The 27,560-nt window shown below is 38.2% G+C and overlaps 1 protein-coding gene across 2 annotated transcripts in view; it reads left to right on the top strand.

Annotated features, from left to right (window-relative positions):
• Positions 1 to 529: 529 nt before the first annotated feature.
• ROR1 (receptor tyrosine kinase like orphan receptor 1) overlaps positions 530 to 27,560 on the top strand; it is a 185,801-nt gene continuing 158,770 nt past the window's right edge. The window contains exon 1 of one of the 2 annotated variants that reach the window (XM_081946485.1): positions 530 to 2,000. In XM_081946485.1, coding sequence (XP_081802611.1) covers positions 1,898 to 2,000 — 103 coding nt within the window. In that variant the 5' untranslated portion in view covers positions 530 to 1,897. Of the gene's footprint in view, positions 2,001 to 2,966; positions 3,752 to 27,560 lie in introns of those variants that run through there. The other variant, XM_081946486.1, reaches the window with a different exon arrangement.

The following is a 27,560-nucleotide window of genomic DNA, read 5'->3' as shown; positions in this document are numbered from 1 at the left end:
AGGAAAGGACCATTGTGCTGCCTTGATGCAAGTCAGCTCATCTGTACATGCAGGCAATGCCACAACACACACGCATAAAGGACAGAGCTCAGGCGTAGCCTTTAATAATTCACAAATCCATCTGCAAAGTAGGAGGATTTTGCAAATGGAGTAGAATTTGAAAGGAGGCCAAAATCAGCCTCAAATTAAGTCAATGTTTACATTAATCCTTGTGATGTAGATTTTCTACCCTGTGTATCTATCAGTAAAATATAGTGTTAAATTGACAATGACCAAAGTTTCTAGGGAAAAATAAGGGACCACTTGAAAAAGAGACAAATCAAAAGAGGTTCTTCAGGATAAAAAAAAAACGGTTTATGTTTATAACTTTACTTTACAATGGAAATTTCAAGAGGAAAACTAAGAAAAGCTTTCCAAAAATGCATATTCTAATAAAAAATATCTAAAATAAACCAGTATTTGCATGTAATTTTAAAAAATAAATTACCATATTCTTGCATGAAAGTGAAAAACTGCATTAAGTATCAAATTACAAGACAAAAGTAAAACGTTCAAAAATAAATCTAAAGGACAGCTTTCTATAATAAAGGATGTATTTTCATTGTAATTATATCTGAGATCTAGTTATAACATCTTGGCAATATGGAATACATTAGACATATTCAATGTCATACATTAGATATGTACCAAATCCAACAAACCATGATAGAATTATCTAAACCAGGCTACTTTAGAATAACATAGTTTGTGGTTATAGTTAGTCACCTTCCAAGGGCTTTGTCTACAAATGCAAAACTTTATTTGAAATAAATACAACACTCAGGCCCTGTAAACATTTTAACTACCCCATGTTTCTAACACTCTTTCCATGGAAATATTCCAGGCAGGTTTTTTCCCCTGCATTTTAATGGAAATGAAACCAAACAACAATCTATCCCTCACCAACTTCTCCTGGTTTTGAATATAAAGTGTATCATTATTTTTGCCTTTCTGTAATGTGGAACATTTATTTCAACATTTATGCTTCGGTCTTTTCCAATAGGCTAATCTGTTAATTCTTCTGAAATGCATTTTCCACATTCTTATTGTGTAAACATAATATTTAAAATCAAGCCATGGCTTAACAACCCTCCACCCTCCACAAATGGGCTCAGGAGTGGAAAAGGGGGGGGGGAGCCACTGGCAGAAATCCACCATTCACCAAGCCTGTAAACAGCTTTTTCTCAAGCTGGCAACAGGGTCGCTTTTTCACTGTGGGTTTTCCCTTAGCATCTCCTTCTTCATCCCTCTCCCACTGAAACTAATCCTTAGGCCAACCGCCATATTTTTATATTCATTTAATTTATTTTTTAAAGTTAAATGCATTGGCACGCACGCAGCAACTAGCGCCACCGTCGATATTTCTAAAACAAAAACAAAAAAAGTCTGTAAGCCACGGAGTTGTGAAGAGGAGGCGTCGGCGTCTCCCGCTGGCTTATTTTGCGTCCCGGTGGATCGTTTCCAACGCGCGTGAAATAAAAGTCAAGGCGCGTCTAATTAAGCGGAGGAGCGTTGAGAGGCGCCGCTGCTCTTCCAGGTGGAGAAGCGCGTTCCGGCTGGTCCAGCAGGGGGCGCGGGAGGGTCGACCAGGGCGGACCGGCCGGCCCCTTCCAGGCGGCGGGGCTGCCTTGGCTCGGGATGGGGCGGTCTGGAGCGGAGCTTCGAGAAAGTGACAAGCCAGGAGGCTGAAGGAGCGAGGGAAGCCAGTAAAGGCAGCCTACCGCCCGCCGGAGGCCAGTTTCACAGCCCGGCGAGAGAAGGAGGGGAAAGGACGGGCGAGCGAAAGCCCGTTCCAGCCACCGGGCTCGGGATTCCTGGATGTTGGAGTAGCGAGGAGGGACGAGGAGCCGGCTCAGGAATGCAGCGGCGGCTCCATCCGGGCAGCTGGAAAAGGAGCCCTTTCTTGCTCCAGCTGCTTCTGTGGCTGCACACCCGGAGCCTGGCCGAACCCGCCGCGCCAGGTAAGCCAAACCCAGCCCAACCCAGCCCGTCCGCCTCCGGTTGCCGCGGTTAAAGATGCCCCGGCGGGGAAGGCTCCGCTTCTGCCGGACTGAGAGCGGCCCGGACTTCCTCGCCCTTCTTCCCGCTCGGAGTTCGTCCGAAGGGGCAATCGGCGTGGATGGGTGCGATTAAAAAGGAGACTTTGGGCTTGGGTTGGGGGCACTCGACGGGTGATACCCCTTCGGCCTTACAGCAAACTGAACGCCAGTTAAACGTGTTGCACACGCAGAGGTGTGTGTGTGCGAGAGCGAGCGAGTTGCGTGTCTAAGCCTGGCCAGTTCTGGAGCTCAAGCCTACTTGGAGGCTGGATTCAGTCTTCCCTAGGATGCTGGGAGGGGTCGAGAGTGTCAAGCGCACGTGAGGAAGGTAGACCATCTCTGAACGCCATGCAGGCAGCTTTCTTTGCAGCCGGGGAAGGGAAGGGGGAGAATTGCAAATGAGGCGTCCCAAACAAGGGATTAACTGGCATAGCATTCAGGACCTGCATTTGATCGTGGTTTGTGCCTGCCTCCCTTCTTCGTAACGAAGGCGGTTCTTTTTGCTCCCAAGTCCGCACTAAAACCCTTCGGTGGATGCCGCAGAAGGCTCCAATCTGATCCCCTGATTCGCCCCCCCCCCCACCTCCGGTACTTGTTGGCCGAATCCTAGAGCCGTGGCCCGAAGTTTGGGCTTGCAACGAGCGAGGTTTTCCGTATCCCCAAACCGGCCTGCCCTCCGCGCCTTTTTGCCTTGAAAAGGCTCCTTTTCCCCAACCCTCGAGCGCCTAGAGTCAACCGTGCTCCGCTGCAAGGCGAAAATACTCTGCACGTGCCCAGAGCAAGCCTGCCCTCCACCCGCGTTGCAGCCCCTCGGGTGATGGCGGAACACTTAGCTGAGCGCCGGCGGGAAAATTCAAGGCTTGGGAAGGGCGTGAGGAGTTTGGGCTATTTTTGCCGCCTCGGTTCCTCTTTAACATCCCCTCAGCTTTTCCCGCTTGCCCGCTTTCTATGCTGCAGGAGGGCCTCGGCCTCCCTTCTTCATCTTGGCCTCTTTTACCGAGGTCTTGCATTGAACCATTGGAAGTGAAGGCTTCAATCAGAGCAAACCAGGATTTCAAACTTATTTACTTGCTAGCTGTCGTTCCAGAGTCTGCAAAGTTTGTAGGGTAAACCTTTGAGTAGAGAGGGGGGTTTTCTAAATATCACCTGGATTTGCATCTTTAAAAATCAAAATGAGACACTGGCAACATTTAACTAATCAGTCTAGCCTAGGCCTTATTACTTATCCCTGAGAGTTTCTGTCTTTTTGCCTTTCCCCCCCTTCAGCTTGGGTTGAAGCAGATGAGATGGCCTTATTGGATTCAGTTCAATTAAAAGGGTGGGAAAACTTGGTTAGAAGCGATGGAGTTGGGGAAATGTTGTTCTGAAGTTGACAAAGTCAGAGGAAACTTAAACTGGTTCCCCTGGTAGATTGTGGTGGAGTAAATTGCTTTTGGGTGGTGCAAGTCTTGAGAGGTGACACAAAGAAACCTGGAAGCGCAAGTGTGTTGGCACCACAGTAAAGGAAAGGGAAAGTGTATACTTCAGAATGATACTAGACAGGAATTTTTGACATCAGATTTTGTTGGAGATTACTGTACACAGAAGAGCCAAATCAGACTCATTACATTCAGAATGATTTATTGCCAGAAAATGTTCACAGGACTGCATCAAGGCCTATGCCTCAAGTCAAGGTACGGTAACGTTGATGGGGCTGAACTGTATTGGGTCTGGGTGAGAGGTTATTTGGAGCTACATGTAAACTGCTCCCACTCAACTTCGTAAATTGGGAAGGAAAATGATAAATTTACACATTTGTATTAGTGGGAAAAAATTATATGCCCCCTTTAGCCGGTAGATAACCAATCAATCACAAAAATTTTAAAAGCTATAGCAATTGTACATTTTTATATTTTTAATATAGAATTTTGCTGTATTGTTCAAATTCATCAAAACATCAGTTTAAAGTGTAAGTAAAATAAGTTAGAGCATTTTAAGTATTGAAATAGAGAAAAACAACTTGATGCCAAAAAGAACCGAAGGCATTTCTTTTTGCATAGTTCATGCCCAATAGAGAATGAGTCTTAATTTTTTTTAAGCAAAAATTTTGAGGTAACTTATGTGGGGAACTGTTTGGATCTTAAATCATTTGGGATTTAGACGATAAGCTTTTAAAATTGTTACCAGTGAATACACAGCAGTGCAATCCTTTTAAAATAATATATATTGCTTAATATTCTGGAAATCATATCTTAGAGGTAGCTGAAGCTTCCAAGTTGTTTTCAAAAGAAAACACACACATAGAGTTTAAGATAAAACAGAAGGAACAAAACCAAACCTAAAAATGAAAACATTGATCCCAAATATTAAAATTAATGCAAACATGTACTGAAATACTAGGAGATGAGCAACGCCCCACCCCCATCCCCCCAAAAACTTCTGTATATACTTGTTCAATGAACATGCTGAAATTTAAAATATAATGACTCCCTGATTTGTTCCCCTCAGTTTATTTAGTTCATTTTCTGAGATTGTAAGTGTTGGCAAGCTGCTTTGGGTGAAGATTTTTCAAGTAACTATTGTCGTCCCAATTAAAGTTTGAAGATAATTTGAACTGTGGACTCTAAAAGTCACAAGCTGAAGTTTGGAGTTCTCTTCAAACATCCATCCCATTGAACACCTTATAGTAGACAATTTTAGATATCAGTTCTATATAAAAAACAAGCAGTTTGGTGTCTAGTAATGAAGCTAGATTTACAAGATCTTTATACTTACAGCATGCTTGCTTTTTGAGTGAGCAAAGGAGTTAAATCACACCCTGAACAAATTAAAACTGAGTCTTCATGTATTTTGTCACGTTTAACCTTGTCTTGCTTATAGCAGACCATGTTCATGATGTCATAGCTTAAATATTAATATTGGCTAATATACTTCAATCATATTGCTTCAGCTACAATTACTGGTACAACTTAGTGTATTGGAAAGTATCTGGCTAATGTGTATATACATTGCTAGATTAATACATATTTACTCTTTGGCTGCTAAGTATGTGAGTTGATTTAAATCTAAGGTAGTTAATGTGTAATAGTCTGAGATAATATGCATTTTTTTCCTACAGAATTAATACTCTGCTGTTTACAGATACGAAATATTCATTGGGTAAAGTGGTGCGAGGGAACTAGCATCTGTAATTATAAAGTATTAGATTAGGACTTGATTTTATTCTGGGATAAATTCCAGCAGAGTAGAGTATCAGTTGTTAATCCAGAGGATTGCTATCAGGGAAATAAAGCAAATATAAATATGGTTGCACCTGAAAATAATTCTGCATTTGGAGCGTGTATTTTGTTTGTATATGAGAGAATTGGGCTACTGCCATGCTAATATTAAAGTTTTGTTGGAATGATGAAGACTGCATTATGCTGTTCTTAGCCTTGAATTTACCTACTTTGGAACTACCGTATTCTCATATTAAAATACATGGAATACACAAGTAAGGATATTCTATTTTATATTCCATAAAACAGTGTGAAGTAGGTAAGGTTGAAAAGGGTACATTGTCCAAGGTTACATGACCGTATTAATGTAAATAAAATTCAGGCGCATCCCAGTTGTAATATTGCCAGTTATTTCTAAAATGGATATATTCAAGAGAAAGACTTCAACAGTCTTTCTGAGATTCTGGCTGAATGCAAATATGATTTGGGTTTCCTATACTACAGAAATCATATATTTTCATTTTTTGCAGTACTTTGAATTGAGTTAATCCTATATCCTTGAGAAAAGGTAATATATATGTACTATGGTGGAACTATTGCAATAATGACTTTAGTATGTGCATCATGTTACCATATCTGATGTGAAAAAATGAATAAAATGTTACTTTAGTGTGAAACAATCTGTTATGCAGCAAAATATAAATGTTAAATGTTTTTAACTTTTTCTTACTTTTTGTGGAACCTTTAACTTCTAATTTTACTGGTTTAAACATTTAATACTGAAATAAAGTTCCGCTGAATTTTTTCAGTTCAGATCGTCGCTTTTATTTAAAGTGCTATAACTGACTGTCTCATAAGAGAGATGTGAGAAGGTTGCCCAGTGTTTCTAAATATTTTTGCATATTTTTTAGCATTTGTGAGTCAAATGTAGTTTTAAAAAATCAGGAATTCTTGTTCAACAGAAAATTATTTTAGCATTAGTAGAATCTAGTATTTTGAGTAAATATAATATGGAAACCTATATTATCAAAATAATTTCCATATAGCAAAAAAATTAAATGTGCTTTTTTCAAAAATTTAATTCTCAAGCTTCTGTAGCAGTTGAAATCTCATGCCACAGGTCTTGGCAGATTGAAATTTCCATTCCCAAAGTTACTCACATATCACTAAGGTACGTAAACCCTCCATGAATCCATTATTATTAGGATTATTATTATTCAATGTAAGTTAGTGCCTGCAGTCACAGTCCATTTTAAACCATGTTTTATTTGCTTATTTGCTTAAGCCACAGTTACCTGGGTTCTCACAATGCACAGTGTTATAAGTTGTGGTTGATGAATCACAGCATCTGTATTCATGCTGCAAAGCCACAAGCAAGCAAATCACTGCATAAGATACCCTGTTACTCTGAGTTCTTGAGCTCCTCTAAGTTTAATGCTGAAAGACAGAATTAAAGGCCAGTGTTTGGGGCCATCTATTGAGATTCACTTTTCGGTTTCTTGGCTACCTTTGTCTGATCCCTCAGAACATGCAAACCAGACAGAGTACAGGTAATCCTTGATTTATAACAGTTTGCTTAGTGACCATTCAAAGTTACAACACCATTGAATAAAGTTACGATAGCACTTAGTGACTTGTTACCTCTTTTCACAGTTGCAATCTTTGCAGCATCCCCAAGGTCATGGGATCAAAACTCACACGCTTGGCATCTGGTTCACATTTATGGGTCCCAGGGTCATGTGATCACTTTTTGCAACCTCCTGACAAGCAAAGTCAATGGGAAAGGCAGATTTGCTTAACATCTGGGTTACTAACGTCACAATTTCAGTGATTCACTTAACAACTGTGGCAAGAAAGGTTGTAACATGAGGCAAGTCTCACTTAACAATGGAAATTTTGGGGTCAGTTGTGATCATAAGTTAAGGACTACCTGTAGTGATTTTTCTATACTTCTCCCTGGGCAGTTGCATGGATTGGGACTACGAGACAAAGTAGACTGATAGTAGTAAAGGATGAGAAGGGAGCATCCACTAAGATAACTTTTTAAATTATTGTTCATTTCCATTTCAATGTCTAACCTTTATCCAGTTCTTTGCTTTAGCAAACCTAAGGTATACAACAAACAAATAAGAAGAACAGTATTGTGTGAATATTAACTTCCTTATTGCTCTTTATACAGTTGGAACAAAACCCATTTTTAACTTCCTTTCAAACGCTCTTTCAGATAGGACTGTTGTTTTGCTGATCTTTCCAGTGATTGATGTCTCAAAATCCTAGCAGGATAATAAAATCAGTCCCATCACTTTTCTGGTTTACTAGATGGGCCATTTGCTGCCATTGGCCCTTCCTGCCTGCATGTAGCCCAACTCAACAGTCTAAACCCAGAGGCTCCAGGCTTTTGGTGGAAGAATATTTGACAGCCATGTAATGGCTCTGTTGACCCTTATCATGGTCTTATTTGGGAAAATTATGGGGACCATAGAGAAACAAACATTTCCCTACTGCTCTGGTGGTTTCTCAATAGCCAACTTTTTTTGGTGACTGTTGCAGAGTGGCACCTGATAAAGGTAGTTTGCAGTAAAAGATGGGACGGGATGATGGTGTTGTGGTTCAGCATTTCATAACTTTCTTGCGGCAGTGATGTAGTAGCATCTTTTATAGTCATATTAAATATCACTATTTTGGATTATATTGCCTTTAACATATAACATGCAAAATATTTTACCATACAGTGCTTTCCTCATTCAAGCAGACATATTGTGATATATAGTGAACCACAAGTTTACATGTTGCTGTATTCTTAGCATCATATGAAGTAACCCTTGAAGTTAATAATAATTTATTAAATTTGTATGTCGCCTGACTCGTAACAAAAACTTTGGGCAATTTAGAAACATAGAAAACAGATGGCAGAAAGATGGTCTGCCCTTTGAGCTTGCTTGTTTTTCGTTTTCTTTTTAATTTCTTTTTATTTATTTATTTTTATTATTTTTATTTTAAAACTTTTGTTGAATGCTGCACATGTATTTATCCCAATAATACATTTGAGTAAAATTATTAAAACCAGAATAGAAGTAGAAAATATTTCTACTTTCATTTATAAAACATGCCCCTCTTTTGTGTGTGTGTGTGTGTGTGTAAAATCTTGTCTTATCCCTACCCAGTATCTGTTTCAAAGCCCAGCAGGTATATTTGTATAATTTCTGTTACTGAGAAATATCCCTGTAAGACTTTTTATCTTAAGTCTTTCCCTTTGGCCCAGGCTGAAATATAAAGCCAAGGCAATTAGTGTTTCAATAGTTACAGCAATATAGACTGCATCTTTAAGTGTCCATGAATGATGAAAATATAAGCCCACTTCAACATGAGAAAGGCAGATTCAAATTTAAGAGTATAAGACTGCAATGGTATACTAGATAAACTTTTAATATGATCCAGCATGACTGTTCAGAGTCATTTAGTTCTTTCCTTCAGTTCTCAAGTCCTGTTTGGCACTTCTAGCCAGTGGACTATAAAATCCTAATAAGAGATCCTTCAAGGTGAATTTAGTGCTTTTTTGCTAAGAAAAATATTGCTCATTTCAGTAACTTAAGTTAAGCTAACACTGGTCCTGGCCAAAATTCGAACTTATTGTTTTTAACCATAGCTTGTCCTGAGCATTTATCACAATTAAGACCTTACAACCATACTATAAATGTTACCTTCAGTTTCCAGCTGCTCTTCATATTGTACTCCATGATACTTTAGAATAGGTATGTTTTTATAACTCTGTTTTAAATCTGTTTTGCTGGACAGCAAAACATTATCCATAATAAAATGGAGGATTTTTAGATAAATCTCTTCAAAATCTATATATACTTGTCAGATAAATTGCTATAACCAGAGGGAACCAGACAGTGGTGGGTTCCGGATTCCGTTGCAACCAGTACGCTGCAACGGGGCTCGGCATCCACCATGTGCACACGTGCAGGGCATGCATGTGTGCAGCGCAGGCATGTGTACTTACCACCTGCGACGCTCCAGCTGCTCGGCGGATAATACTTTTCTGGCACGTGGTAAACACAGCAGAGTGGAAGAAATGGGTAAAACAACTATTATCCAAAACAATTATCATGAAGTTCTTATCTGCCAAAGTCAGGGTGCCAGGCACCAAAATGCTTTGTCACAAACCGTGATCTTTATTATTAGGAGTTAATTATTTAAGGTTTATTTATTTATTTCCATTTTTAGCTACTTTCCTTCCCCAAAATACTTAGTAAATCTTATCTTCGCATGCCACTTGAATGAATGTTGTTTGGGAAGATTGGACTGATTTATGCACTCAGGAAAAAGTGTGGGTAGCATAAGCTAAATTTTCCCAAGAAAGTCCTAGACGTTTGAAGGTTACTTGTGAGTATATAAGCCTGAACAAAAAAATGCTTTCCCTGAGGTGTGATATTAGATACTGTTCTGCAGAGACAAGCAGAGAAATGCAATAACCATTTGAGGGCTGAAAATCTCACAGTTGAAAATGCTTCAAAACCCTTAACTAAAAGCAGGTGCTTGTTACACAGATGTTATCTTACATACCAGGAATATCTATAAAGCTGCTTCATGGAGAATAAAATAAATAGCTGTGTGTAATATTGTTTAAAGAAAAGCCCATCTCTTGTCACTCATCCTAGTGGTATCTTGTTTGAAAGAACTTAAGGTATAATATATGTGTTCATCTTTGTGCACCCACAAGAAGAAACTGTTGTTTCTAAAGGGATTTTCCAAGCTATTTTCCTAGACAATTTTTCTTTAAAAAAAACTTGGGAAACTTTTATTTAAAATTAGTGTTTTAAACATTATTTTAGAATAGGACAGTTTGCTTGTGAAAATAATGTTGCATACTCCAAGGTCATTTTTTAAAATATTTGGTCTTGCAAACAATTTAAATAGAATATGTTTATTGTACTAAGCCTTATTTGTTAGCAAATAGTCAATCATTAAGCTTCTTAGGAATTTGTCAGATAAACTGGATCTTCCATTGCAAGAGTGACTTGTAATTTATCTTTAAAGTCTATCTCTTGATTACTTCTATTGTAATATAACTCCACATTATGCTTTTAGTAATGGATCAGCATGCTCCAGTCAGTGCATCAATGATCTGCAGAAATACAGCATTCACTAGATGTTGGGGAAAAACAAGTGATACATTCTACTTTTGTGGAGATAGATTTGGTAATCTATGGAGTGAATTGTAGCGAGTAACCCAAACTGTAATTGAAGGATTAAGACTCTTGCTATTTTACAATAACATATGGCAACAGTCCCTCATCTCTTTTTAAAACAATATCAAAAACAGTAGTGGGGCATTTAGTGGGCAAAAAAAATGACAGGAAAGGAAGAAATATTTAATCTTTTTTTTTTTTGCCAGTCATTTTTTTGGCTCAAATCTTCTGGTTGCTTTCCATTTCGCAATATTTATTAGGACAAATATATGCATGGAGTTCCATATGGAGGAAAAATTAAAAAATGACTCATGCCAAAGACCCTTTTTGTTCTCCAGGTATTTTGCCCTGAACCATCCTTAATAATCTGTATAGTTATGGTTTTCTTCTTTATGCCTCTTTAAGCATTTGAATGAATTTAATACAAATCATTGAAATATTGCCAGAAAATTATTATATTTGTGTCAAGAGGGGAACATAAACAGAAATACCAGTAGGTAGGTACTGAATGTTACTTTCACTTTATTTTTTTATATCTTACTAGTGTGCTGACTTTGTGTAGCATGCAAAAACCAGACGTAGGTCTTAATCAGAAGAAATTTTTCAACTCAACCCGAAGCATCTCTGAAAACTCAAGTTCAATTTGCATTGGTGTAATTTCCCTGTTTGGAATCCACATTGCCTTCCATAAGGTCCCAAAGTCAATTGCAACTCATCCAGTTTTAAACAGGCTGGTTGGTAGTACTATCTTACCTGCTTTCAAGTCATGTGAAATGGCATGATAGCCTACCTTATTTACATCCAAGTGGCTATGAGAATGACTGCTCTAGTTCCACATTTCTGGGGGTGAACATCTGTGACAGAGCCTTCTTAACAAAAATATGCAAATGTTCACCTCTCCATGGAAAGGGGCAAAAATCATATGGGATACTTGCCTTGTTTCACCCTTTACATTCACTCAGTTTAATAAAGACTAAAATTGGTTGTTAATTTAGTCACTTTGTTGGTGTTTCAGTCTATTAAGGGACAATTGGAATATGCAAACCAGAATATTAATATAATATTTCAGGCAAAACTTGATTTATCTTCCGGACTAGGAAATCCAGCATTTCTGGGGTTGCCAGTTTAACTTTTCAAAGGTGGATTGATACTGTCCAAAAAATAAAAGGAAATATTCTCATATTCTCCTGAATAACCAAATTAGAAAATGTTTGCCTGTGATAGGCATGAAACTGACTTGTGCACTTTAAAAAAAAATCCTATATATAATGTAGATATTTTTAAGGATTACATAGCTTTGGATATAAATTAAAGTTTTGACAATCATAGGACAGTGAGTCTTTATCTGAACTACATATTGATATGTTATTTTGGGAAAATGTTAAACATATAGAAGTTACCATAAAAGGAACAGTTATGTTCTTTAGATAAGTTTTCATGCATACATTTTTGGATTATTTATTTATTTGCCTAGTGAAATAAGATTAGAAAGGCAGCTCTGTTTTATGGCCTTAGGGTTTGCATCAGGAAGCAATTCTTGTGGTGTCAAGCAGATTGTTTTTGTTTCCTGTTACTTTCATTCTCAAAGCTTTTGTTGTGAAATCTTATACATTGGATAATAATTGGCTTAATAGAAGCCAGTCTGCATGTTGCATTTTTATGCAAACACTAGCATATTACAGAATGGCTGATCATTAGAATGTCAGATGTTGCAAACATATGGATAAATACTGAATGAATTAAAGTCTCACTGAGCAATCCCCATGGGGTTGCATTCCTATCTTTTCTTTTCCTTTATGGTTGCTACTTGGAGATTTTCTGTGTGCGTGCTGATAAATTAGTCAGTATATAGAATTGCTTTAAAATACTGTATCTTTCTGAAAGAGGGAAAGACACGGAGACAATATTAATGAATTTTGGTGGATTCCAAATGTGAAAGAAATGGTAATGCATTAAATCTGTAATCCATTAAGATTGGCTGAATTAATTTTAGAATTCATAATTGCAAGACATTATGTATCAAATTTGTACTGATTGTGTGACAGACAGTTTGATATACTGGTTAAAGCACCAGGTTAGAAACTGAGATACTGTGAATTCTTATCCCATGTGATACACAAATCCAGCTGGGTGACTTTGGGCCAGTCATTCTCTCAGGCCTAAGAAACAGTCAATGGCAAACCACTTCTGAAAAACCTTGCCCAAAAAACTGCAGTTGCCAGGAGTTAACACTGACTCTTGTAAGTGCGCGTGCGGGCACACTCACACATGCAAAAGCTATATCTGTCCATTTTTGTGGTGGGAGAGAGTGAGGGATAAAAATAGATGACACAGAAATATATTTGCTTCATTATTTCCTTTAATGATAAAATAAGCATTCCCTTGAAATAGCTTATTTTTTTAAAAAAATAATACTGTTTTATGATTTGGAAAATGTATATTTATACCACTGATTCTTATAATAGCAGTGGATGATTTATAAATACAAATAAAACAATCTTCCCATTGCCCTTTTTTCTTCATTGGGGGATGGCTCATATTTTAGATTCAGTTGTGGTTTTCTGGGATATTATTTTGAGTTGCTAGTGTAGCTATTTTTTTTTTTGAGATGGTAATAGGTCATATAACTAGTATTCTGGATGCTTTTGAATTATTTCTTGTTTTAATTACCATTTATTAGATTGATAGTACATCTAATCACTTGGGACACAGTGGCTCAGTGGCTAAGACGCTGAGCTTGTCGATCAGAAGGTCAGCAGTTCACCGGTTCAAATCCCCAGCGCCGCGTAACGTTGCGAGCTCCCTTTACTTGTCCCAGGTTCTGCCAACTAGCAGTTTGAAAGCATGTAAAAATACAAGTAGAAAAATAGGAACCACCTTTGGTGGGAAGGTAAAAGCATTCTGTGCGCCTTTGGTGTTTAGTCATGCCGGTCACATGACCACGGAGACGTCTTTGGACAGCTCTGGCTCTTTGGCTTAGAAATGAAGATGAGCACTGCCCCCTAGAGTCGGGAATGACTAGCACATATGTGCAAGGGGAACTTTTACATCTAATGTTGGTTTGCTGTGATTAAACACAAAATTAGAAAATATAAGAGAAAATAATTCTACAATTAAGGAAGAAGGTTTTCTTTTTACATGCATTGTCCTGTCTTAGGGCACTAAGGCTGCAACCTGCATCACAAGTTTTATACACACACACACACAATTTTATATATAAAAATGTCTGCTGTGTTTTTTTTTGAAGAGGTGGGGTGAAAACATCTAAAACTATTTACAAACTGTTCTTTCTTAATGTTACACTTACTTTCCATCAACTGCATTTGTTCTGCTGTTTTTAGGTAGCTATTATTCAAATCCAGTTATAGGATAAATTTTGTGACAAATGTTCACGTAATGTTACTCATTGCAGATAGTTTCAGTGTTTTTGGAGCCAAATCAAATAAGATACTTCAAAATAAGCACTGCATTGTTCCAGAGAAGAAAGATTGCAACGGTGTGGGATCCCATTTTTAGTTATTGCCAAGTGTAGGAAGATGTTATTTGCTGTTGGTGCTGCTGCTTTTGGAATTACTTCAGATAATCCTATAGGATGATAAAAAGTCCTAAGGGTAACAGTCCTCTCTTTCTAAGTAAGGGGATTAAGTATGTTTCTATTAAATGTAATTAGTTAACAGGATCTACTTACACATGTTATTTGTCAAAGGGTTGTAAGAACCATTCATATCATTAAAAGTATGTAGATAAATGTTACATTGATGAAAGATTATTTTTACTTTATCTTTACATAAAATTTACTGACTTTTGATGGAGAAGTAATGAAAAAGAAATACCCATTCTTTTATTTCTTTATTTTTAAATGTATTTCTTTGACTTTCAGAGCAAAGATCTCCAAACTGACTAAGAAAAGGTAAAATCAAAAGAAACATATGATTTAAAAAAATATATTTATTGTTTAGTAAACAAGACTGTTTACTGAATAAACTAAAAGCATATCTACTAGTGTCTAGACAATAGTAACAACAAGGTGACAACAATTTATATGCTGCCCGTATCTAATTAATTTTGGCTTTGGCTTCTTTCATCAAAGAACAAGAATAAAATCAAATATAGATAATCCTTATACAACATTATGCAACAAAGTCAAGTTTATCTAGACAATAAAATTTTGGGTTCAAAAAGCGCTGTTCCAAAGTTTTTAAAAGCAGTCTTTAGGGAAGATATTTCCCATAATACGTACTCAAATAATACAGTAACAAACCATATTTAATTAAACATCGCAAATTCATTTTTCAATATTAGACAATTATATGTTGCTCAGAGTTGAACGGAGTTACTTTTAATTGTGCATAAGCTTTATCACATTCATCAGACAAGAAATGGTGCTCTGTACTTTCTTCTGCTTTATTCTTTAGAGGAAAACAAAAAGGAAAACTATTTCTAAGGGTTGTTTTTTTTTAGTTCAAGGAATTTACTCTTGTGAATAGGAAATGGTTGCTTTCTTTGGTTGTCTGTGTGGCCTTTCTGTTTATACTGGCTTACTCACAATTTGTTCAGTAAAAAGATCCATTTGAATCCAGAAAAATGTGTTTGTTGACTATAGCCCTTAAGATATTTCTGCATCCTTTTTAGCTTTCATAGTTTTGTTCAAAGAAAATGTCCTTATCTTTCAACATGATTAATTTGTATTGGGTGATATGTGGATAGTCCCTGTCTGAAACTATGTTGCACAGTGGAGCTGGATGACTTGGATTCAGTATTGAACAGTATTGAATTGATTATGAACATGATTTTCCTTCAATTTAATTAATCAGATTTCAAAAAAATATTTTGGTTAATATACCGTATGTGTAGGGGTGGGTTATGGATCCCGGTGCAACCAGTATGGTGCAACAGGGCTAGGCATTCACCACATGCACACACCCAGCATGCACATGCGTACTTACCACCCGCGACGCTCCAGCTGCTCGGCGGAGCGTTGGGCAGGTGCCGTATGCTCTGTGCGCGGAAGCCCCAATCGGCTCAAATACAGGTGAGGCCGGGTGAGCAAGCCCTATGGAGCACCGTACCGGAACGGTACCTGGTGCTCCCAGCAGGCACCGTTACTCCTCTACCAGGGCGTATCGGTCGTATCCCATCACTGCGTATGTGTAATTCTATGAGAGAAGATATGATGTTGAAATTCAAATTTTCTGATAAATTCTTCTAGTTAGTGCCTCTCTTTTGGCTTACTTGTTTCCCTTAGCATTCAGTTTTTAATTCTTGGATGCTGAAATAATTGTGACAAATAGACATTACCATCCAGATTATGAAATACATTACTAATAATTTTCTAGTGTTTTCTTTCTATGTCAGTAGTACATGTGAGCCAACTTCATTTAACATCTTGAAAATCTGAAGGCTTACTAGCTGAACTGTAGAAGATGATCTGGCTGAGCCAGAGAGCGGGGTCAAGCACATCATTAGCTTGGAACCTCTATGCCCTCATAAGAGATTTAAGTCCAGCCCCTGTTGAAATCCATTGACTCTTATCTGCTGCCAATTTCCTTGAACTATTAGTAGACCAGATTCTTGTATATGGGTTGCATGAAATAAACTCGTAGTGCTTTTGAACTCTAGCCTGGCTTCTGATTTCCTGAGCCTGACGTGATTTTAAAATGCATATTTTATTTCAAAGCGCATGTTAAAATCTTAGCACAATTTGGCTATATTTTTTTCCACCATATCTCTCCAATAAGAGGCCACCCATTGCTGCAGATGTTGACATACTCTGCATGCTTCTCTGGCAGTAAGTTTCAGTGAAGTGCTAAGAAGTTGCTGAGTTAATCGGACCATAGCGAACCGCAGTGCGTGATTAAAAAAAAAAACATTTTAAATTGTAAATTAACATTTCTTCCAGTGTTTCCGCTCATCTTTCATATCTTATTTTTGTACAATGTATGCTTTGGATTGCTTTGTTAGCTAAGTAAGTGTGACTTTTGTTGTTGTAATATGTATAAATGACAGCTTTCATGCTAATAAAGTATATTTTATGCTGTGATGGGTGAATAATGGCAGTAATTTTCTTCGCTTTCATCTTTTTCTGTAATATTTCTGTCAATTGATGAACATTGGTCTTCAGTGAGGATTTTATTTTATTTTTTGCTTTTGAAGTTTTGTTTCCTCTTATGAGGAGAGAATAATTACTTGGCATTATTACAGTAACATCTCTTTATAGGCATCATGCCTACAGAAGTAAAACTGGTGCAATCTCATGGAACAGGATTCAAAATTATTTTGTTAGTTGCCCCAGTCACTAATGAGTACATTCTCTCTTGCAATTCCAAAATAATTGGATATCATTATTGCTTGTTTATTGGTTTTGAATCATTAACCTTTTGAAATCTAGACATTCTCAGTAACTCTAAAATACATTTCCTCGTTTCTTTTTTCCATCCCTGAAAGTATTTGAAATTTAATAATATCAGAAAGGGATGGTTATCTCCTTTCTGGCCTCTTTATAGTATTATACTCCATATTTTTGAAATATCTGCAATTTTACAATGCACAGGCCACTCTTAAGATTGTGCTAATTGTGCTAAGCTAGAGCCAACTAAGAGAGAGGAAGAAAGACAGGTAAAGTGAGATGACCACTTCTGCTTCATTGAACTACCTTCTTCTTTATTTCATAGTACTAGTACATAATACCAGTGTTACTACCATTACTGTCCTGAAAATGGAGGAGATGCGCAAAGTCTGCATTGCCCCTCGCAGGGTCAAATTGAACTTGCCTCTTATATTCCTTTGTCCTATCATTGGAAGAAATACTTCCTTGAATCTACATACACAGACACAGTTCATGCTGTTCCCTTGAGGATTAGCACCTCTATGGAAAGTGTAGGGAAAAAAGTAAGAAGTAAGAAGAAATAGTAAGAAGAAATTAAAGGCAGAAAAGTAGAGGAAAATAAAAGAAAATCCAACCAACGAAGTCTCACTTACACCAGGACTGTGCATAATGCAGCGCCAATTTTTTTTTTCAAATTTTGAGCTTGGTTGTGGTCATAAGTTGAGGACTACCTGCATTTATTATAAAAACACTGAAAGCTGTAAAGAACAGCTACAATATTGTTTCTGCGCTCTCCCCCCCCCCCTGCTTATTTAACAATAGCCGATGCTAGTCATAAGACATTTAAAAATAAATAGGAATTTTAATTCAAATTAAAAATCTTCAGCTGAAGATCATGTTGATTATGTCTCCTTAATGGTCCTTATCAGGATTAATTAGAATCCAAAACCATCTCCATTGATCCAAGACCTGAAAACAGTAGCAAAACAGTGATATATTCCTTTAATCCAGTTAATGGCTGATTTGGTAACCAGTAAGGAAAATGGGTGAGAGTTGAGACCTAATGACTATTTTCATATACAGGTAGTCAACTTACAACAGTTCACTTAGTGACTGTTCAAATTTGCAACATCACTGAAAAAAGTGACTTATGACGATTTTTCACACTTGGGGCTGTTGCAGCATAGTCACATGATCAAAATTCAGGCAGCTGACTCACAATTTATGACGATTGCATTGTCCTGGGATCACCTTTTCCAACTTTCTGACAAGAAAGTCAGAGGGTAAACCAGACTGACTTAACAATTGTGTGACCAACTTAACAACTGCAATGATTCACTTAACAAGTATGTCAAGAGAGGTCATAAAATGAGGCAAAACTCACTTACCAACATAAATTTGGGGCTCAATTGTTGTTGCAAGTTGAAGACTACCTATAATATGTTGAAGTAGAAACTAACCCACCATGTTTTAGCTGACTGTTTTGAGTCAACATATGTTGGTGATGGCATAGGATGGCCAGCTGATTTTAAAAAATGGCTTAATTCAAACTCTGTTCTAGTTAGCCATGGATAATGGTGTCATGTAAGCACAGCTATGGTTACATATAACTTGGATAAAGATTACTAGCTGTTTATGTGTAATAAAATCTCTTTTGCTCATCATGTTTGTATTCAGTCAGCAGATGCAGAGTATTAAAAATTATAGTAATTTGCTGGGAGACCTAAAAATACTTTATGACTATTTATCTGCAGATTTGATGCCTTGGGAATGAGTATGTAAACTCTTTTTTTCCTGGTTTGGAATAATCATCTAAAATATAATATTCTCCATGCTTCTCCGAAACTGTGTCTTACAATGGTCAACTTTTTCCATCATAAAAAATCAAATAGTAAGCAATACTTATGCTTGTAGAAGACTTAGCTGTCTATTGTATTTAAATAAAAATATTTTAAAAACTGTTTCTAAACCAAGAAGCAAACTTACAATGGTTAATATAACTACAAACATTTTGTATTTATTTGCATTAACCAAATCTCTCCTATGGTTTTCATATAGTATTTGAATTGTACTCCCAGATAAAATGTATGAATACCGTAGACATAAAAATACAGATTAACAGTTCTTCAGATGATTATGTATTAATTGTGAGATATTACAACTGCAAAAGGAATATTTAAAAACCTTTGTATACACATATTCTCAGTGGAATTTATTCTTAGAAAATGTAGAGTTATTAGTAATTATAGCTGACTCAGAACAGGAGCCAAATTCAACTCTTGAGCAACTCAGGAGAACTCCATCATCTGCATGCTAGGTTTATGATCCTCTGACAGTGGGTATGTTTTCATAGATATTTTCTTACAGGACATAACAGAGGTGATGCTTCTTCAAATAGGTTAATGCCAACACTTTAAACTGTGCCAAGGAAGAAGTTCCCAATCAATGCAGTGCTTTCGGTACAGATGGATGATTCCTGAACCTTGCATTAAGATTTTAAGAGCTGGGATATTGCACTGATACTAATTGCAACTTCCAGTGATTTTCAAGGATGATACCAGTGTAAAACACATCAAACTACCTAAGTTGAAATATAGCCAAAGCATGGATAACATTTACTTAACTTGACAAACTCAGAACAGTTGCAATTAACACGTTGCAATTGAGCCAATGTGTTCCTCTTTTCATTACTGCTATATATGGCTTTATGTTTTATTTAAAACAGTGTTCTAAATGTGGGAAAGAATTGTATGACATAAAGTGTCTCATAATGGCTTAGTCCTTAGGATGATGCAAAATGTGCCAAGTGATTTAGAGTGACTATTAATTCGGTATCGTGCAGATTTTCCTATGGCTTCATGTTGCTTAAATATTGTCAGTGTTTTGGAATGCTCACATTTGACCACTGTAAATCGGTTTCTATTTCAAGCAAGGCAGTTATTTAATTTCCTGTTGGAAGTCCTCATTTAATGGGGCTGTTTACAATTTGGCCAGATCCCAGAAAAATCTATCGAATCATTAATAGGTTGGAGTCTGTTGGAGACTTGCCTAATAATAGGTTCTACAGTAGTGGATTCTGACTCTTAGCTATCTCTATAGGGGAAAAAAGTCAGTATGAGTACAGGATGCTTTTCTATTAATCTTTGTCTATACTGATATCATTCCTAATCCTCACATACCATATTTTTCCGTCTATAAGATGTCCCCTGGTATAGGACGCCTCCCACTTTTCTTACCCAAAATTCAGCAAAGCTATAGGTTTTATTTTTTACTAAAGTAACCTTCCAAATTCAGTATGTCTCACTTTCAGTTTCCTGCAAGTGATTTTTTTGGGTTCAGGGGAACGGTTTGCCTCACAGCCTTTCATTACTTCAGACAAAACACAACATGGCAACCCTTCACTACTTCCATTGTATCAGCACTGATTAGAGTAGCAGCTGAATCTGATCTTAACACAGGTTATAGGGCAGTATAATTTCCTGTTGGGGAAGGCACCAGGGTAATTTCAAGGGCTCAGAACAGCTTGCAGACTAGATACAGCTGTCTCCATTCTTAGATATCAGTACCTACTACTCATATCAATGTGATGGAATCAGCTTTCTTCCAAGAATCTGAATTCCTTATTTCTAAAGGAAAATTAAGTGCTCCATCAAGTTTAGGCTAATAAACAGCCTTTATCTTGTGTAGTTGCTAGTCTGAATGTTGTTCTTGAAAAAAAATATGGGGAAATTAGTTGCTTGGCTGCCAAGCAATTATACACAAATGGCAATCTATCCTGTTCCAAATCCAGTGAAAATGATCAAGCAGCACAGGATGTCTTCTTTCCTTCTTGAATAGGATACAAGTTATTATAGAGCAGGTTTGCTTCACAGCAGGTGTACAGGTCAAAGATGTTGCAAAGGACCAGATTGGATTTGTCTTGGTGTTTTTATGCTAGATAGAAATTTTGGAGGCAGCCACGTTAAGCAAAGCTTAGAGACCAGTAATGAATGCAAAACCTGCGGCAAAAAGATAAAGAGCTGAGTCAGTCAGCAGCATATTTAGAAATAGGTGCCTTTAACAATAGCCAGTAGCTGTGCTTAATGAGTAAAAGCAGACACTCTCATTGACCAATATTATTGTGATATAATGTTTCATGAATGCCAGCTCACTTCATCAAATGTATGAAGTTCCAAGAGAGGGACTCTTTTTTGCAACTATAGTTACGTATGGGAGTACAAGAAGTTAGGAAACCCAGACTTCCGGTTTCGGCGGCTGACGGCGACGGGCAAGTCGTTTGCTCGCTCCGGCTCCCCGGTGGGCTTCCCCACTCCTTGGGGGGCACAGGACGCCCCGGAGAGGCGTCCTGCCGGAGGAGCGGCTTCGCGGGGATCCCTGCCTCGGCGGCGGCTGGTGGGCCCCCCCCGCTTCGCTCTAGGCATCGGGGAGCAGTATCGGAGGGCGCGTAGCGTCTTCGCAACAGGCTGACCAGAGAATGAAAAAACAGAAGGAAGCAGCGGCGGTGTGGTGAGGCGCTACCCCCCTTCATTCCTTTTCCTGATTTGAAGAACTTTTCAGCACTTTAAAACTTTTACTTTCGGATAACTTTGGAGGCGCGGCTGGAGGGAGGGGGATTTCCCCCCCCTCGGACAAGCGGCTTGGAACAATTCTGCTCTCAGCCCCAGGGGAAGGAGGAGGGGGGAGAGCCAACCAATGATGCCACACCCTTGCTATAGTGACTTTTCATTGAACCTAGCTCCATAATTTACTGATGAGCTGAGGACTTTGGGAACTTTGAAAACTTTGTTATGCCTCTGAGCCCGAAGCTGGCAGGGCAAGATGGCACACTTCCGTTGTCTTCATGAACTGTGAAACCTGACTCCACCTTTAAAATTCAGGCTTCCGGTCTTTGTCTCCGTGCTACCCAGAAGAATCTCTTGTGGATTGTTATTTCTTGAACTCTCTGGGGGGGAAATTTTACTCTATTGCCAGACTGACTAGAGAAATTCTCTCCTGCTTGGATCTTCTGCCTCCTGGACTCATCTGGCTGCTCTGCTTCTCCAGCTGTCCATTCTCTACACTGACTGAACTCTTTATTCTATAAACTATGTCTCCTAAAAGACCACCCCCTGGAAAACCTGGCTTTGCTACCTCTGCCCCGACATCAGCAACATCCAGTCCTGCTACACAATCAAAGATTACAGACCTGATGCAACCTAAAAGTACAGAGATGGATTTGCAACAAATGCTCCAGCAACTCATACAGGGCCAAGAGGAAATTAAGAAACAATTAAAGGAAATGAAAGAAGAAATTAAAGAGAACCAAGTCCAAATCTATAAGAACTCACAGAGACTGGACCTTGTGGAGGGTGGGGTGGCGGAGGTGAGGGGGGGGAGTAGAAGCGGTGCAGAAGGGAAACAAAGAACTTGATATCCAACAAATGAAAACAGAATTTGAGAGAATGTCCTTTTAGATTTCAAAATGTGATAGAAGCAGATGAGGAAAACATAAGGGACATCATGACAAACATTTTGGCTGAATATATACATAAAGAAAAACAACAGATGGAATGGGAGATAGATCTGGTGTATAGAGTGAATTCAGCCTATGCCAGAACACACAATGTACCCAGGGAAGTACATATTAAATTTCCTAGAAAAAGCACAAGAGACGAAATTCTGGGTGTACAAAGGGGGCAGGCACTGACATACCACGATAGGGAAATAACCATCTTGAAGCAGATCCCCAAGAAAATTAGGGAAAAAAGGAAAAATTATTCGCAATTGGCGAATAAATTATACCAGAAGGGGGTGTGGTTTAGATGGTTGATGCCTGAAGGTATGTTGATATTCTGGGAGGAGACAAGAATTAGAATTAACACACCCATAGAGGCACAGGCCTTTATGGAAAAAAATAAAATACACCTAGAAAAAACAGAAGATCCTACAACAGATATGCAGGACACGGGAGGGGCCGGAGCTCTGCCAGCGGGGGGAGAAGGGGCAATACCAAGAAAGCTCAGATCACAAAAATGAATAAGAAAATCTCATTGATATAAACTGACCGAAAGGAGTAATGGAATTAACATGTGGATTATATATTACAATGTATAAACTGATTGAAAGTACCAATAGAATTAACATGCTGATTGCATATGACTATGCATTTAACGTTTTATATTCAGATGTATACTATGAGTTTGGAGGGGGGGCGCCTACCACACTTTGCAACTGCCAAAATTTGTATACCTTTCCATTACCTTTTCCCTTATAAATGTTAAAAAAACCAATAAAACTTTAAAAAAAAATCACACTTGGCCAATAAAAAAAAAAAAAGAAGTTAGGAAACCCAAAAGAAGAACCGGTGCAAACAAGCAGAGGGCCCAAACTACTTTGAGTGGCCATCGTAAAAGTAAAGTTCATCAAAATATCTTGTTTCCAGAAGATCTATTCTTTTTCATATCTTTTCAGCAAAAATGAAAGGAGTGACAAAAAATCATTTATTAACTGAAAAGCTAGTAAATACATTATCACATGACTATAAAATACAGTGGAAAGACTTTAAAAAAATGGAAGAGGACTGTACATGGGAAAAAGATAGGATATAGCATAAATATTGCACTGGATGGCTAAATAATAGTGTAATGTGATAATCTGTGTTTTATATTGAGACTAGCTGAGACTACGAAACTATGTGATCGGGCTTGATAAATCGACACAGCTTTAAAATTAATGAGTAGTTACCATCTACCTCTCTTCTCCTCTCCCTGAGGCTTGTTCCACAGAAGCCTCCCCTATCCTATCCCCTTCTCTCCCTCATGATTGCCCCACAGAAGCCCCACCTATCAATTCCCCTTCTTTAGGTTACTTAGCACCTAGAAGCCAAGAGGAACATATGTGCCAAATTTCAAGTTTGTAGGCTTTACGGTTCTGGAGAGTTCGTGATTCCTGCCTGAGTGTTTTCGCGTTTATATATATAGATTACAGTTTTTGTCAATAGACTGTTTTGACATTTAGTGTCCTTATCAGCTAAAGAAAGGAAGTGATGTCAGTAAACTTTGGTACAGGTAGTCCTTGATTTACGGCCACAATTGAGCCCAAAATCTCTGTTGTTAGGCAAGACAGTTCTTAAATGAGTTTGCCCCATTTTACGACCTTTCTTGCTAGTTATTAAGTGAATCACTGCAGTCATTAAATTAATAACCTGGTTGTTAAGTGAATCTGGCTTCCCCATTGATTTTGCTTGTCAGAGGGTCAGAAAAGGTGATCGTATGATCCTGGGACCCTGCACCATCATAAATATGAACCAGTTGCCAAGCATCTGAATTTTGATCACCGTTTTATGCTACAACAGTGATAAGTGAAAAATTGTCATAAGTCTCTTTTCTCCTAGGTGCTGCTTGGAGTGTCCAAGCATAGGCTAACTTCAGCTTGCTGCCCAAGGACTGAGTTTAAATCTTTAGTGTAGCCACGCCTCCTGCTCCCTTTGGAGGTCAGTTTGAAAAACTCAGTCACCCTATAAGGATGTGTTTTGAGATTTCCAGTCCTTGAATAGCAAGCTGGATTTCTTCTAATAGCATTAGTGTAGCCTTTTATTGTTTTTCCCCACTGTGTTAGTTTTAGATAGATCTATGTTTTTTTGTTTTACCAATGAACAGAGTTCCCTTCGTCTAATTGTTTCCTCGCGCGCATACCGGCTGCTGGGAGCATTACAGCCTTCCTCGTTTCCACGAGGCTCTGGCAGCACCGGGAGATACATTAGCAGCCGCTGGAGTGCCTTGGAGTCAGGTGGGGAAGTCAGGTACCCCTGCAATCAGTCGGAAAACTACTCTTAGCTCCGGAGGCTCTACTGGGCACTCCGGATCTCCGACGGCAGCCTGGTGTCGCTTCAAAACGTGTGGCGGCCGTTTTGGGAGAAAAAAAAAGCACGCGCTTTAAATCCAAGCCGCTTTTTTCCTGTTCTCTCTGCTGCAGCCTGGTCCCTCAGCAAATCGCTGCCGGGAGGGGTGCTGGTCAAATGGCCTTGCTCTGGGTTGCCAGGCAGGCCTCCCCCCCTGAAGATCTTAATTGGCGGCCACAAGGAGTTTGGTTTTCTGGGCCATTCCTAGTCTCTATTAACTATTAATTTCTGCCCGCATCCCAGACATCCCAGAGAGCGAGTCTGGCACAAACTTGACGTACGACGGGCAATCCGCTTATACAAGAAGAGGACAGCCTCCTTTCACAAATCTGAATCCTTCTTTATTTCCTTCCAGCCCGCCTCAATGGGCAGGAAGGTTTCTTCTTCGACTATTGGGTGTTGGCTGTGTGCCTGCATCAAACTGGCCTACGAACATCAGGCTCGGCCAGTTCCCCCTTGCATCACCGCTCATTCCATGAGGAGCGCTGTGATCTCGGCCCCATGGGCAACCCAGGCACCCATCGAAGAGATATGCAAGGCAGCGACTTGGATCTCGCCATCCCCATTTGTTCGTAACTATAAATTGGACTCCTTTGCAGTAGCGGAGGCCTCTTTTTGAAGGAGGGTCCTGCAGCAAGTCTTAGCGGCTCCGGAACAAAGGAATGTTTCTGTTTCCCACCCTGGGACTATATAGCTTGCGTATGTCCCATGCTTGGACACTCGAAGCAGCGCCTAGGAGAATGACTATTGGCTTACCTGAATGGTCATTCTCTAGGCGCTGCGGGAGTGTCCAACCCCACCCTGGGGTAATCTGGAGGAGCCAAATCACCTCTCCTGAAGAAATAGTTCACCTTCTTCGACATCCTTCTGGACTTCACCTCCTCGTTTTTCAAACTGACCTCCAAAGGGAGCAGGAGGCGTGGCTAGACTAAAGATTTAAACTCAGTTCTTGGGCAGCAAGCTGAAGTTAACCCATACTTGGACACTCCCGCAACGCCTAGGGAACGACCATTCAGGTAAGCCAACGGTCATTTTCAGTGCCATTGTAACTTTGAACAGTCACTAAAAGAATGGTTGTAAGTTGAAGACTACCTGTTCAGTAGCTTTTGTCTTCCTAGACAATGACAACTGAAACAAATTTGCTTCCTTACATTAGGCCAAAGTCTGGCTTGATATTCTGAATTTGTTTTAGTCTACAATTTAGAACATATTGCTCCCCTTGAGGTCCAGCAATATGCTTTTTATCGAAACACGATGAAAAGGAATCTGGAAAATATTTCAAAAAATATGAATAATAACTTGAAAAGAGAACAGTTCTTTTCTGATGTTTAATCTTTCTTTCTTTTTTCTAGACTGACAGACGCATTCCCATAATTTATTTTTCAGAATTGCCTTGAAGTATTTTGTTACATGCTTAGGGCCTCTATATCTCTGGCTGTAGGAAATCTAGCTTTATTTTATATTATTCTGCACCTGCTGAATGATATTTAATTTTATAGCTTTTGTCTGAAATATTTGCTTTACTTATCTTTTATTCTTGTAATAAAACAAATGTGGTCATTTTTTTTATAAAGAGGATTGGCTTATGACCAAAGAATTATTGTGGAGTCAGTTCTATCTAGAAATAATATGCAAAGATAAAATGTAAATAAACCAAACTAAATTAAATGCAACTGATCTCAATTCACCTGAGATTAAATTTCATCCAAAAAGTTTATTAATTGAATTGTGCTCTTATGAGATCATACAGCCTGACTCTATTGCTGACTGATGTACTTTGGCAAAGTTTTTTAAAACAATGGAAAGGGAAAAAATATAGAATTACACTTTGAATTATTAATCTTTCTAATGTGTATTTGTGAAGGGGGGAATGAAGAATCATGGGATTGGCTAAGAAGTTCTGTAATACAGAATTCCATATTTTGGGGAGTCATCTCTCTTCCTTTTTTAGAAGCATTTATTCCTTCCCCCCATTAGGCCATTTTCCCTTTTAAAAAAATAACTCATAATGAAAATTAAAGCTACATTTGATGCATGTTTTGTCCCATGTTTGTCTTTATTCTAAAATACAGCTTTCTGATTTGTCGAGCCATGTTTGTATGACTTCATCTTGATCTTGCAGGCTCGGGTATTCCTTAGGATGATTGTAATAAGTGTTTATATAAAGAAATTTTATAAATTGTAATGTTTTATAATTGTAATGTTTGAATCATTGCCTTAATGTAAGATTAGTTTGGAATTTTTTAGTTTGTATTTGTTCTCTCCCTGCAAAATAAAGTATTAACATTGGTAGTAATCTCAGTTACTTCAGTGACATTCAGCACAGACTGTCATGTTTCTGCAGCACCATTCTAAATTCTGGGTCTCCTTCATAATGTTTATATGGAAAAAGATTTTATCATATTCATGATGATCATGATTTCAGATTTGCTATAGGTGGACAATTCTGAAAGATTCTTGTATACTCCGGACAATATACAGAACAAACAAAAACCTATGAAAATAAAATATAAAACCTCTCAGGCAGTCTGGACTGAAAAAAATCTTAAAAGCGAAAAAACAAAACAAAGTAGCTCCCCCTCAATGTATTAATGTACAAGATGAGCAAATTGGAAGGATTTATGTAAAAACTCTGCCTGCTGCGTGCTAATTTTCTGTCTGCAAATGTTCTTGGATACAAATTCGCATTGTGCCAATAAACTTGGATTTAGAAACATATATTCCACAGTTTGTATTTTCTTTTACCTAGAGGCAATATTGTATTGTTTTAGAGCTTTGAATAAAAATCAGTGGTGTTTGGCTTGAAAACCAAATCTATGATTCACATATTCCATGATTGAAAGATATTCATAGTAGACCACCTATATCAGAAGCTTATTTGTCCTC

Source organism: Natrix helvetica (genome assembly GCF_964273705.1).
Source record: "Natrix helvetica genome assembly, chromosome: 3".
NCBI classification, from domain to species: Eukaryota; Metazoa; Chordata; class Lepidosauria; order Squamata; family Natricidae; genus Natrix; species Natrix helvetica.
This window is presented reverse-complemented; position numbering and strand designations above follow the sequence as displayed.